We start from the raw sequence: 14,050 nt of genomic DNA, 5'->3' as shown, positions 1-14,050 counted from the left end.
TGGAGCAGCAGCTGGATTAACCCTAGGTAGGCACCATGGAATTGTGTAGGAAAGCTTTACAAATGCCTTAGTTGCTTCAGGTAAATTGTTTTTGTGTATAAAAAGAAATACATAAATCACACTGCCTGCTTCAAGCACAAAGGCCACACATAACTGCATCTGCGTTGTGCAGCAGAACTGAACTCTGCACACTGCAATACCGCAAGGTGAGGGCCTGGAGAATGGGCAATAAAAGGAAAACCTCCCGTTATTCTCGCCAGCGTGTTCTGGCAACGCTTCTATTGCCACGAGTAAATCCGATGGATTAACTGCTACCTTAGCGACGTGCACAGCAATAAGAACTGCGGGGGGTGAGGTGAGCGAGAGAAGTGTTTGATGTTATATTCGAGTTTTTCCTCCTGCGCTGCGGGCTCCCCTGAGGCGGCTCCGCCCAGCACAGCGCCCGGGTTCAGAGAGCGCCCGGCACCGAGCTCGCTCCTATCTGTCCCTTACAGGACTGCCCGCCCGCGGCAGGGCGGCTTCTCCTCACAGACCAGCGGCCACCCTCGGCGCACGCACCCCAGCCCGGAGAGGCGGCCCAACGCCCGCCGGCCCTGAGGGGGCGACGGAGGCCGCGCCGCTGCCCGGAACTGCCCTGCGCGTGCGCGAGGCCGCCCCGCGGGCGCCCGCCCTCTGAGCCGCGCTCCGGCGGCCGCCGCGGGTTCACGGGCGGCCGAGGCGTCGCGGAGCGCTGGGCGGGGCGAGGCGGGGCGGGGAGCGGCGCCGCCGCCGCTGGCGGGAGCGGCCGCGGGGCGGTGACTGGGGCGCTTCCCCGGCCCCGAGCGGCGCGTCCGTCCCCCAGCCCCTGAGTCCGCGGCGGGCGTTTGCGGCGGCCCGAGCGCCGTGCCTTCCCCTGCCCCATGTCGGCGTGGCTCGGCCGGGCAGCGCTGCTGCTGGGGCGGCCGGGGGGCCCCGCTGCACCCTCCTCCTCCTCCTCCCGCCTGGGCTCGTTGCGGGGCCCGCCGCGCTGCTGCTGCCGCCGCCGCCTGGGCTCGCTGCGGGGCGGCGCCGACGGGCTGCTGCCGGCTCGGGGAGCGCCGCCCGGGCGGGCGCTGGGCACGCACCCCAAGAAGGAGCCGATGGAGGCGCTGAACACGGCGCAGGGGGCCCGCGACTTCATCTACAGCCTGCACTCCACCGAGCGGAGCTGCCTGCTGCGGGAGCTGCACCGCTTCGAGTCCATCGCCATCGCGCAAGGTGAGCGGAGCCCGACTCGGAGCGGGGCCGGGCCCTGCGCGCCTGCCGCCCTCGGGGCCGCGCTGAGGGCGGGCGGGGAGCAGCCTCGCCCCGGCGGGTGGGAGAGCCGAGCCGGGCCGGGCCGCGGGCGCCGCTGCCTCCGCAACTTCTCCCCCGGCGGAGCGCTCCGCGTGCTCGGCTGCTCACCGGGAGTTTCCGAAAGCCGTGGGTGGCCATTTTTCAGAACGGGAGAAGCGATGTGCGTCTGCTCTGAAATCCTCCCGCTGCTCGTGCGGCGCTCAGCTGGGTTCAGAGCGCTGAGGATCTGTGCTGTACTCCAGAAGCTCATTCATGAACAGCGCTGCTCTGCCTGGGAGCGGCTCCTTCTCGCGCAGCTGTGTGCGCCGAGGGAGGTCTTGGAGTGCAGTGCTTTACAACGCCGATTCAGTAATTCACGCTGATGTACTCTTATTATGTATTTTGATCCAACCCTTCTTTCCAACTTGACGCTTTCACTTTAACAAATCAAAAACTTGACCAAGCCAAATCACGTTAATTACAGCCTCAGGACTTCTGGGTCGGATGCTCAGCTGTAATGCAGGGTGCCTTAGGTGCCTTACAGCTGAGGTGACAGCAGACACCCCAGAGCCCTGTGCTCTGATCTAGGCCTCTATGTGACTTTTACATAGCGTGCCCTTGGAAAGGGCATTTCTGTTGCTCCTCGCTGTTCTGTGCCTTAAGGAAGCCTCACAGTGGGCAGAAAGCAGCTCAGGGGTCAGCTATAGAGTGCTGCCTTCATGAAGAAGCAGAACATTTCAGCTCTGTTTGCATTACACTTGCATGTAAACACAGGAGCCAGAGCAGGTCACCAAAGCAGTTCCTTTTAGGAGTTCTGTGGAGTGTAAATCGGCTGTGTTTGTTTTCCAGCCTAGTAGGAAGAGTGCTTTAAGCTGTATGTTGTCCCTAACTTTTGAGTACTAACAACTAACACTCTAAAGGTCCTTTTCAGCATTTATAAGGGTTCTTCCCAGAGGTTTTTGTGCTGGTTTCTCTCTTGGCACTTAGGGTTCAGGTGAAAGCGGGCTGCTTGCCGTGCTTCTGTATCACTACAGGATCACACTGTGGATATTGCATGTGTTTCAGTGTGGTGTCTCAAGGTCTATGCAGAGATAACTCAGCGCACGCCCCTATTAAATACCTTGTTGCTTGATTGCTGCTAACTGCAGTGTGAAAAACTGTTTCTGTACAGTATTGTGGGGGTCTGATCGCTTAGGATTTGGAATACTGTTACAAAAGCATTAGTTTAAAGACATAACTAGGTACAACCTTATTAGTAAACTGCAGATTTATTTCACAGTGAGAACTGCAGTTCACTTGTACCAGAAGTGGTGACATTTATCTCACTAGAGAGAGTTATTTAACAAAAGCTCAGTTCTGTGCTTTGTGGTCCCACAGGTTGCTCCAGGTGTAGTAATGCCATCGGACTGCAGTCCACAGAGTCAGGTTTTTTGATCTGCTCAGCTGGTAACTTCATTTGTTTGAAAGCAGCTTTTTCCTTTATTCAGCTCTTTCATTATTTATTCATTTATTATTTCTTTAACCTGACTACATCATGATATCAGCTGTCACCCTTTCTGTCTGGGAAGTGATTTTTTTCTAAATGTGGTCAACAACAACAAAAAATAATAAACAAGAGCTTCTAGAAAGTCTTTTAAATAAAAATAAAGGGAAGGAAAGTCTTAATAACATAATGTGTATCTCCTGTATGTTCCCTGAGATTCTAGAGAACTATAATCACATTAAAGGGAGAGGAAACAGCACAGGAATCATTTAATGCAGATAAAACAGGGGCTCTGCATTCTTCAGAGGTACCCACAGAGCACGGGGTTCCCTTCTGGATGCATGTGTTGGAGTTGTCCTGAGCTAAGGAGGGAAGGGAGCTAATGTCAGAGGGTTGGTATCGACAGAATTCAGACTTGATGTGAGGAAGGGCATCAGTTTGCCAATTATCAGATGTACACATTCTCACTGCACCAGGCAATGATAGAAGCAGACAAAATGGATTTTGGACTGCACTGGGAAGAAAACAATACAATTCCTGGGCTGGATGATGATGTTCTGTACTTCATATGCTTAATTATGATAACACTTTGAATGCTTGCTGTTGCCTGATATTAGTATGACGACCACAGGAATGTTTTAACTGTGTATGCAGGTTGTGGTTGAGAGTAGCACATGGGGGGGTTGTGTCCCCACTTTCCAAATACTTTCTCCAGCTCCAATCAACTGTAATCACTTCTGATTTTTACAATCAACTAGTTCAATGTAGATAAGGTGATCTGGTCGATCTGTTTCTGCTCAGTCTTTTCATTCGGTGGCAGCATGCAGGAGAGTGGTTGCTTTAGATCAGCTTGCTAGTTTTGCGCTTGTGTTGATTTCCAATAAGGTGTGGTCCAAATGCAGCCTCCACGTTTGCACTCCTATCTAAGGAAGTTTCTCTGTCCTTTTTCAGTCTGGAAAATCTGTCTTTCCTCAATCATGAAATGCACATGCAGTTTTGCTGCTCTGTGCACTTGAGCTTGTTATGTGCCTGTGATCTTTTTTACATCTATATGGAAAGCGAGGTCTTAGTCCATACCCTTCTTAATGTGGTCTTTATTAAGTTTTGACCTTCTTCCTTCACTACCTCTTCTGTGCCCTAACAGACCCCATAGCAGCTCGGGCAAGCTGTCAGCAATATGGGGAGACCCGGGCAAATCAAGAATCCAGTGGGGCCTGTTCCTCAGCCCATTCGCAGGCCTACCACCCGAAGGAAGCAGTTCCACCATCTAATTGCCCTAGCACGAAATATGACAGGACACACTATCTGTGGCCTCCGCTGATGGCAGAGGCTGCGGGGAAACCCTGCCGCTGCCCTCACTGCTGCGCTGAAGGATGGTCCTCAGGTAGGTGAGCTGTAGCCTTTAAGTCAGCTGGGTCTTGAATGCTTTGGTACTTAATGCATCTGTTTGCCCTGTAGTCACGTAACCGTAGGTGGGGAGAGGTTTGTGGCAGCGTGGCTTAGAACTGTTCCTGCCACCACACTGTCCCCATCTTACCTGGAAACTTCCATCTGGATGCTTATTGCTTTCAGGTGCTGAGCACGGGCAGTGGGTTTAAAGTGTAGCTGACAGAGAGCAGCTGAAGCTTGTTGTTATTAACAGGTGCTGAAATGATTCTATCTGTAGCAATGCTTCCGTCAGAGGACCGAATTGATCAGTGAGCTTGCAGTGAAGGATGGCTGTGAAGCTGTGCTCACTTGGAAGCCTGGTTAAAATAACAGGAGGCTTTTGCACAGGAGTAGCTGGGGGAAGGATATGAAACTGTATCTAGATAGAATTGTTTTTAAAAGGGATTCTGAGAAGCGTTTTAATTGAGACTGTAATCTCTACCTTGCTAACTGCCTGAAAATGTAGTCAGAACATCACCAAGTTGCTCCTTCTGCAGAAAAGTGCAAGGCGTAGTTTTCCGTTATCACTGAAGTCTTCTTTTTCTTTAGTTAGAAAGGTGAATAGGGTCTCATATTTTCCCAGGCAGGGTTTTGAAGCATTTGTCCTTGTAAGCATGTTGGCTGCAGCAGATGGAGATGATGCATATGGATTTGAGTCTAAATATTTTGTGTTTTTCATAGTTACACAAACACTAAAGTAGCAAATTGCCCAATTTCTCCTAACTGTAATAGTGCTGCTTCCCTGTCTGTGGAGGTGGTGCTCCATGGTTGAGGCTTTGTTTTGCTGGTGGCACGGTGAAGTACTCCTTGCTCCTTTTTTATATGGGGGAAATGAAAATATAGAGATGGTATTGGCAATGTCAGGAGTGATTTAATGGTTCTGACTTCTTTATCAGTTTTCTGTTACAGATGGAGGGGGGGTTAGGAGGAAGGAATTGGGTTTATGCTCACGTTTTCTGCCTTTAGTGTCAATCGTATATTAGAAAGTGATTCATGAAAGTGCTTTAAAGCAGTGCAGCAAACTTGGTAACCAGCAGGAAGGAGGTTTCTGTAGCTTAGGTAAGAAATAACCATACAGCAGACGTGCTGAGGGTGCTGTTCTCATCTGTGCTGGCTTAAAACGTTCTCAATCCAGAATGTTACACTTCTCCATTAATAATACTAACACAGTGTGTCTACACAGGGGACTCTTAGAAATGTCACATTGTGATAAGTGAATGTGTTATTTCTTCATCCTTGCTTCAGAGATGGGAAAAATCCTGTAAGAACTATGTGCAGTTCCTTCAGAGCACCGAGCTACATTTCATTATGTGAAATGTTAACTTAGTAAAGGATCTTATGAAATGTAATAAGCTTGGATTTTTTTTCTTGCTGATGCTGCTGGAAAGCATGCAAAAACTTGGTAGTGGTGTATGTGTCCTTGTCAGCTGGATTTTGCTGGCTTACTTGACAGGTTTGGAGAATCCAGTCTCTAGCTAGATTCTGTATGAGGGCACCAGCATGTCATGCCATACACGGTTTAGCAAATAATCTGACCAAACTGGTACATTCTGATTGAAAAATGTTCATAATTCCAAGTTAGTGTGTCATGGCTTTGTAAAAAAAACGTAGCACTATGAGTGAAGGGCAGTGCACTGTGTCTGCAATTTGTCTGACAGCTGTGGCAAGATCTTTATGAGGGTATTGCAGACTTACAGTTAGTGTTGGGCAAAATCTCACTGTGGTATCAGAAGAAGCATCTCTGCTTTATAATCTATTATTAGAGCCCAGGTGCCACCACTTCCACAACTCCTGCAGGGAAGTGAATTTGAAAGACTGCAAATTCATCAGACGGATATTTAACCAAAGTTCCTTAGATGCATCAAATGTGATCTATTATGAAAATAATTCCTTTTTTTGTGCGAGACAGGCACACCATGCTATTAACAATAAACTGGTTATCAGCCTTTTGATTTCAGGGACCACCCAGATCTTAGTGACTCATTTTGGTACTGCTTAACCTATGTTAATACAACAAAGCATGATTGGAGCTTTCTGGCTTTACTTCTCTTGTCTGAAGAGTGATTTCTTTTTTTGTTTTTCCAATGGACAGTGAAGTTTCTTGGGAGGACTGACGGATGTGTGGAGGGGACCAGCCTTGCTAATGCACACTGACTGGCAGGCACAGTGGCACCTGAGGGGGGCAGTTCTCTCCTCTACAGCCTCATGGATGTGGGTGAGCTGAGCTGCATGTGAAGATGGATATCTACCTGCAGTGACCTAGGTCAAGAAATGGGTTTTTAGCTTTGGCATTTGATTACAATTCTAAAAAAAGGTCCTCTGGCAGACCTGCTGGTAAGCGTGTAATTTGAAGTGCTCCAGCAAGCTGATAAAATGAGCAGCTCTTACAGCTTGCCTGTGCACAGTGCCTTTATGCTTGTGGTCCGTCGCAGCTACACCACAGCAATCACTGGTCTCACTGCTGAGTCTAAAATACTCTGTGATGAAAACAATAATGTGGTTTGGATGGAAACAGATATTACTTCTCTTTTTTGCTTCTGAAATTCTTTTTTTTTCCCCCTCTCAAACCATTGAGCCTTTTGATGAAGGCAGAGTATGGGAGGAAGAGTGCTGAACCAACTGCTTATTGTTTTCTTTGCAGATGGAATTGTTCTGTTTTCATATGTTGGTCATCTACGTAACTCTAAATATTTTGTTACCTGTCACAAACCATTATAAAAAACTCATCAGCTCAGATATCAATTACTGTTAGTATTAAATCTGTTTGCTTGAAAATGATGCCGTTTTTCTAGTAGAAACGAGAGCAGTGAGGCAGTTCTGGGTTGATCGTTTCTGTGGTTGTTGTGACACTGTTTTTCTTGAGACTTGCTGAGGAGAAGGGAGAAATAATAAGCTGCAGTCAGCCCCTTAGCTGTCATATGCTGCTATATCTACAGTGTTCAATGTATAAATCCGTGCTGGCTTTCCCAGCCTGAGTGTGGAAGGGCAGAGCTCTGCCTGCTGCTCTGCCTGGGAGCTGGGATGGAGCTCAGCCCGGGGGGGCTGTGCTGGGCTCTGTGAGGAGCTCAATGAGCACGCGCCTGGCTGGGGAGGAGAAGCTGGTGTTGAAGAAATGACAGGAAGTTCCAGTTCCTTTTATCCTCACATTGGATTCTTATGAAATGCAGCTAAATTTTCTTCAGATTCTTTTTATGTCTGCTCTCAAGAATATGGTTGTCCAGTACCAGAAAAGGCAAAGTGCTTGGGAAGATTTCTGCTGTGCAGGTTACCTCAGCTGAGGGATTTCATACAGCTAAAATCTAATCAGAAGGTGTGCTGCCTTTCCCAAGAAACTTTTCAAGAGTGTAATTGCAGTTACATTGAAAAAACAAGCAAACAAACAAATAAAAAAAACCAACACACCCCAAAACTCCAAAGCAGCAAATGCATGAATGAGATCTCGTCTCTAAGATGTACTCCAGGGCATTAGAAAATTTCTTATTTCCATTCTTCATTTCAGCACTGTTGTGTAGCATTTGCCAATCTGACATTTCTGTAAGCTTTATTACATTTGAAAGCTTGTGATTTATTGGACTTCCTTTTTTTTTTTTTTAAGTGGCAGAAAACCTGTAAACTGAATTAGCTTAGGAGAGTATAAATTTTTTATTATGTTGTCATCTCAGTAACCATATAGTATCTTATGGAAGTTGTCAGCCTGTAGCAAATGTTTCATGAAACTTTAACTTAGAATAAACTTAATGACTTTCTTCTCCTATGTTAAAGCTCAGTGTCTGAGTGCAGAAACACAGCCACGTGTTTTTGCAGAGGAAAGCCAGCAAGTGCAATGTGTGTAAGATCTAGAGAAACTTACTCTCCTTGTTTATGCAGGTTCCCTCCTGCTGGCAGATACACTGGGACTGATTGGAAGATTTTAAGTAGTGACTTACTGCCATCTTGCTTTTGAAAACTTTTAGCATCCAGATACCCTAAGCCACTGGTACCACTTGAGAAGCGAGCAAAGGAAGTAGTGTCACCAGAGATGAGCAGTACTTCTGGTACAGTAAAAAGCTAACAACTACAAGTGTGTTGCTAAGGTGTGGCATTGCATACGGCCAGCAAGCTGCTTGTTTGACAGGCTTTCTGCTTGCCTGCTTTGATGCAGTTGGCATGTATTGCTACAAGAAGTAAGTGCTCGGTTTTTGCTTATTTATATTAATAGAAATTTGGGACTCCAGTCTTTATAATATGATTGTAATGACTTTGGTCTCAGAACTGTGTGATTCCTATAGTTCTTTTGGGAGTTACTCTTAATGGGACTGAAGAAATGTGTCATGTCCTAGTCTTGTGGAAAATCTCATGAGCTCAGTAATTCCTGGGTAGTCTGGGCAGGTCTCCTTAATTTCTACATTGTAACAGACTGAAGATTTCAGATTTGAATGGCTCTGTTCACTTGCAGAAGCTCAGTGTTACCAACCTTACACTTTTTGAAAGTGCCATGCATTGACTTGTGGCCCAAACAGAATGTAGGAATAATGCCATTGCTAGAGAATACAATAGAGAATTCAATTGACTACTTTTTCCATTTGCTGTAATTAATGCTTTGGGAAGGTGAAATCTGAGAAGATTGCCCGAAAGAAAACTTTATTTTCCAGATATTGCATGTGTTTAAGCATGTGATGTGTGCGAAATTATTTTAATGCACAAGTGTTTATTTATTTAGATGGTCAAAAAAACCCCACTCAAGCCTTGAGCCATTGTTTTTTGACTGCATATGTCTTGTGTAAACCAGTACATTTCGTGGCTATTGGGAGACAGGCTTTCCTAGCAGCTATCCTGTCAGGTGTGAGGGCTGTTTTAACTTAGCTCTCTTTTGGAAAGATCACTTAAAACGCAACTTTTACTTGCTAAATAGCTTGAACCCTTCAGTGATGGGTTATCTTTCTGTGTATATCCTGTGACACAGGGGTACTGATTTGGTGTATAGTGTATATTAGAAGAGCATCACCTCCATTTCCTAAAGGAACTGTTTAAAGGTTAGACATGCAACTAAAAGCTCTCGTTTTATAAAAAGATAAAGTAAATGGGAAAGCTGAGATAAGTGTATCATGCAGATGGTAATTAATAAAGCTGCTGCGGATCTCCTTAATGCAGTTTATTTTTTGCTGCTAAAGAAACAGTTCAAGCTGGGAGAAACGTGTGAGTTGTCTTGTGTCACCCCCTGTTCCTTTCCTTTCTTCCTCCTTAAATCGTCATGGCGCTGTTTCAGAAGCTGGAAAAGCTGGATGTTTTTATTGTCATTTTCCTGCTGTGTAGGATAACCTCTGTTAACATGAGCTTGCCTTTTGGAATTCTGGGGATGTGACTAACCTGTGCCTCAAGCAGGCTATTGCTTCCTCAAATGCAGTGAGTTTTTTAAGGTGATGCTGACAACATACGTTCTTAATCCAGTAGAGCCCATATCTGATTCAAAAATGTGGGATATGAAATCACTGGCATATTTTTTTGGGGGCTGGGAGGGTTCACTTACTTTGCATTCTTAAATATTTGTATGATAATTAATAATTAATAATTCACCCCTGCAGCCATAATACATCCTGATACACAGTCTGTCTTACACATATTATGCCTTGTTTGGTGGTGTTTTTTTCATTTAATCATTACAAATGATCTTGTAGGCCTTTTCCAATCGTCGTATTTCTGTGATTCTGTGACTGTGCTTTAGCTTTTGGCAGATCCCAGCACGCCACTTTTTCAACCTGCAGGTTATCTCTTAAAAAGGGCAAGCAGAAGCATTGGAAGACCACAGTGTTACCTGTTTGGAGATGAGGCACAGTTGGTAGCAACTCACCTTCTGCCTTAAAACAGTCAGTAGGAGCAAGTGGCTTCTTTTGTTTTCTCTCACTGCTTGTGCCTAGGGACAAAAGCTTTGCTCAACCTACTTGCTAAATACTCAGTAGCTTTTAAGGGTGTTGGTGCCCATACTGTAATTTGCTGAGCGGTTGTGCTTTGCTTTGGAAAAGACTTTTCTGTATCTGTGCCAGGTATGAGGCATTTCCAGAGTTAAGTCCTGCCTCTTCATGTGGCTGCAGTCACGGTTGAAGGCTCCTGCTTGACCTGGGGAAGGACACAATCTTAGGAAATCGTTTTTATTTCTAAAACATAAAAAAAATTTGAGAGGCTTCAACAGAGAGACCAGCTGAGAGGAAGCAGCGCCGTGGGTGTCAGCAGGGGCCCAGATGTTGGTCCCTGAAGGTCACTTCTCAGAGATGGTGCGGGACCAGGCAGCTGGACACCAGCGAGTCATCCCAGACCTTCTGAGGGGCCTTGGGGCTTGGTTGGGAGGGGATGCAGGAAATGGTGGGTGATTCTCATCTGTGCCACAGAGATCTGTCTGCTTCTTGGTGTGTTGTGAATGCAAAGTTCTATTGCTGCACAGCTCAGTATTTTCTTCACGTCCAAATACTTACTGGGAACCAACAGATAATGCTCCATTTCACCCTGCTGTGGTTTTACTTTGTAAATAGCATTGATTTTGAGTTACTTTTACTGTGAAAATAACTTTAAATCATTTGTTCTCTGTAGCTTTTGGCTGTATGCAGTGATCCATCCCTTCCTTAATGCTGGCCAGTATAACTTCGTGTTCAGAGTGCAAGTCATCAGTCTCCATTAGTATATTATGTCATTTTTAATGGTAAACAGAATAGGTAGAAATTATTTTACTGCCTTAGTTGAATTTCATGGAAGACTGGAGAGAAATGTGTGTGAAACTAACTGATGGCTTTACCAGCTGCTTCTTTACATACAATTAGCTTCAAGTTTCGCATTGCAAATTATTACTTCATTAAGTCCTGACAATAGGATGATTTTTTTTTTTTTTATAGAGCTCAAGTAGAGCTTGATGTGAAAATGTGAAACAAACTTCTGTTCAAGAATAAAAGATGAAACCCAGTTTGTTTTTTTTTTTTTTTTTTTTTTTTTTTTTTAAATCAGTGGTCCCATTGTGGTTGAATTCCATGCTGGCAACAGTCATTTTCTCTATGTCTGGCTGTGTTGGTGGCTGAGGACAAGTACTAGGTGAAGGGCAAGTCTTCTGATCAGGAAGAGATTTAGGAACATAAGGGGAAAAATAACCAAATCATCCCTTGCAGCAGCAATATGAATGGACCTCAGCATCCATCTTATTTTCTCCTGGGAAGTGCCATGAGGACTTCTTGCCTCAGGATGGAGTTCCTCTCATCCTTCCAGCAGCTCTGTGTCACTGACAACACATTAAGGAGACTTGAACTGGTGAGAAAACAGTTGGTTTTTAGTCTTATCAAGTACTTGTAATGACATTGGAGAAGCACTGTTGACTTTATATTCCTCTGACCTCTTGTATATAGACAGGGAGTTGTCTCTTCAGGGTTGCTCCTCCCAACTCTTCCCCTTCTTCCCTGCTGGAGGAGAGGCTGTGTGACACTGCTGAATTGGAACAGCACATGAGAACAAGGAGAGGGAATGGTGCCAGAGGCACTCATGCCTCATCGTATGGCATGAAACAGATAGGAGGAGCACGAATGTGATCCAGCTCTCCAGCAAGCGCTGGCATTACTGGTAGGTCAGTGATACAGGCAATTTGCTATTGCCGTAGTAGAGGCTACTTTCTACTGCCAGGAGGAGAACTGTTAAATAGATTGCTTGTTTCCTCACATGTGGAAAATAGGCATGCAGAAATCCTTGAAGATTCAGCTATGGATTTATATCATAATTAATAATTATCAGGCAGATTGGCAGGTGGAGGATGCAACTTCGGCTTTTACAGGAGTTTACGGCTTTATTGCAGTTGAAATTGTTATGAAAGAAAGGTTAAAAAAAGCAGTCAAAGTTGAAATATATAGCAAAATCAAATTGTCATCAGCTAGTTTCAAGGGAAAGTGAAATGCTGCATTGGGATTAGATAAATGGATCGGATTGGTGGTAGGTCGTGAAGCACAAGTCCCAGAGCAGCTTTAGACGGAGAATGTGTGCACAGCTGTGCCTCGCAGTGGTGTCACTTGGGCTGAGTTAGCTCTGCTGCTGGGAGCTGCATCGGTGCACTTGGAATTGGGCTGGTTAATCCTCTGGGGCAAAGGCTGATGGTTATTGAAGTCTGCAGAAACACTGCCCGGGAGAAACATTTGCCTCTTATTTTTTTCCAAAGGCAATTGCTTGAAATAGTTAAGTTAGTGAGTGCTGTTCTTATAAACTATTTTGCTCTTGCTTTGTTGTTCTCTTTCCTTATATGACTTTCTTTATATAACCAACAATCTCAGTAATGTCAGATCGCTTTCATGAGTAGAGTAAAAAAAATTTTTTGGTAGGACTTAAAAATCACATACTGAAGAAATTACAGAATCAGGGGGCTGTATAACAGTCCAGCAGATACTCTGTACCCTTGTCTAATAAAAGCCATGAGAAAATGTTTTGGGATTCTATGTAAACTGTATTTTGTCTGTTTTCACATGGAACTGCAGCTGTTTGCCAAAGACATCTGATGCTGCAGCTTGGTTTTGGACCACATACAGTCAGGGACACAGGAAGGAGGCACCCACGTGCTGAATGCACAGGGCTGCCTTTAGCAGTAGGTTAAGAATAGGTTAATTGCTACTATGTTTTGTATGTACTGAATGCTTAATGTAGAGAGGTAGCAGTTACCTGAGAGTGATTTATGGCTGCAGCTTATGTTGTCAGCAGTTTCTTTCAGTGCTTTTTTTGCTGATAGGTTTCAAAGGTTTCTGATAGCTATCAAAAGTTTCTTAAGGACTTCTGGGGACCTCATAATTCTGCTTCTTTACTGCCACAATGCAGTGAGAAATCAGCAGCAGCGTGTTTACTTGCTGTGATTCTGTAATTGAATGAATGCCGTTCTGTTTTTCTGTTTGCTCTCCCTCTCTTGTTCTGGGTAGCTGCTTTATTTCTGAGATAGATTAAAAGCAAGAAACTCTGTATGCATTTAAATTTATTTCAGAGAAAATCTTACTTCTACAGTCTTCTGTACTGCCAAGGTTGTCCTCCGGCAGGGAATGGAGGGTTACCAGCAGGCTGATGCTTGGTGATATGTGATAATTTTCTTCAATTTTCTGTAAATATAATGATAGCATTATCTTAAAAGAGGGAAAAGTCATCCCCTCTGATTCACAGCTCGTGTCCTGCTCTGCTGCAACTGCCTGCATATGGTGAGGGCTGTTGGTTGGGTGTTGCTGTCTGCAGGAGTACAGATGCTGATGCTGCGGGTACCAAGTACTGTGGAAGCGCTGCTGTTGCCAGCCTTGAATTTGTTCCAGCGGTGAGCTTTGCTCTGTGTCTCTCTGAATATCAACTAAGGAGCTTTTTCTCGTTTCAAGACCCCTGTGTATTGCAGAAGGCAAATGCCAACACTCTTTGCCTGAGAATAACAGTAACAACACCTGATGCCTTGGGAAAAAAAGTGAGTGGTAACATGGACCTCATCTGCTGCTGCTGGCATGGGGCATGAGCTCCCTGTCACTGGGATGCTGCGGTGATGCTGGGGCAGAGGAGAGCTGCCCTGGTCCCCTGGTACACTGCTGGCTGCTGGCAATCACTTGCCTGCCTGGGAGGGGTAGGAAGGAGTGAACTCATCTTTCAACTTCTCAGATCTTGTTTTAAGACCAGGAACGTGGGGAGCATCATTAAATAAAGGATCTCTCATACTTGTGCCTATACCTCCATGGGTATTTCATGAGCACTCACTGCTCCGGAGTCACATCAGTGATGCCTCACGCTCCTCTATTACAAGGTGACGAAAGCCCTGCACTAGATTGAATCTTTTCGGCTGTGTGTAGGGCTGTGATAACTGCTGTTAACAGATCTTTTGTGGTGTCCCACAGA

The 14,050-nt window shown here is 45.4% G+C and overlaps 1 protein-coding gene across 5 annotated transcripts in view; it reads left to right on the top strand.

Moving 5' to 3' along the window:
* The first annotated feature begins 795 nt into the window (after positions 1 to 795).
* The window catches only part of TMEM65 (transmembrane protein 65), a 32,000-nt gene continuing 18,745 nt past the window's right edge, over positions 796 to 14,050 (top strand). The window contains exons 1-3 of one of the 5 annotated variants that reach the window (XM_052704833.1): positions 796 to 1,236; positions 2,671 to 2,739; positions 3,921 to 4,160. In XM_052704833.1, coding sequence (XP_052560793.1) covers positions 900 to 1,236; positions 2,671 to 2,739; positions 3,921 to 4,160 — 646 coding nt within the window. In that variant the 5' untranslated portion in view covers positions 796 to 899. Of the gene's footprint in view, positions 1,237 to 2,670; positions 2,740 to 3,920; positions 4,161 to 8,157; positions 8,239 to 14,050 lie in introns of all 5 variants that reach the window. The other 4 variants (XM_052704834.1, XM_052704836.1, XM_052704835.1 and 1 more) reach the window with 4 other exon arrangements.

This window comes from Tympanuchus pallidicinctus, unplaced genomic scaffold (assembly GCF_026119805.1).
Source record: "Tympanuchus pallidicinctus isolate F22 unplaced genomic scaffold, pur_lepc_1.0 scaffold5, whole genome shotgun sequence".
Classification (NCBI taxonomy): Eukaryota; Metazoa; Chordata; class Aves; order Galliformes; family Phasianidae; genus Tympanuchus; species Tympanuchus pallidicinctus.
This window is presented reverse-complemented; position numbering and strand designations above follow the sequence as displayed.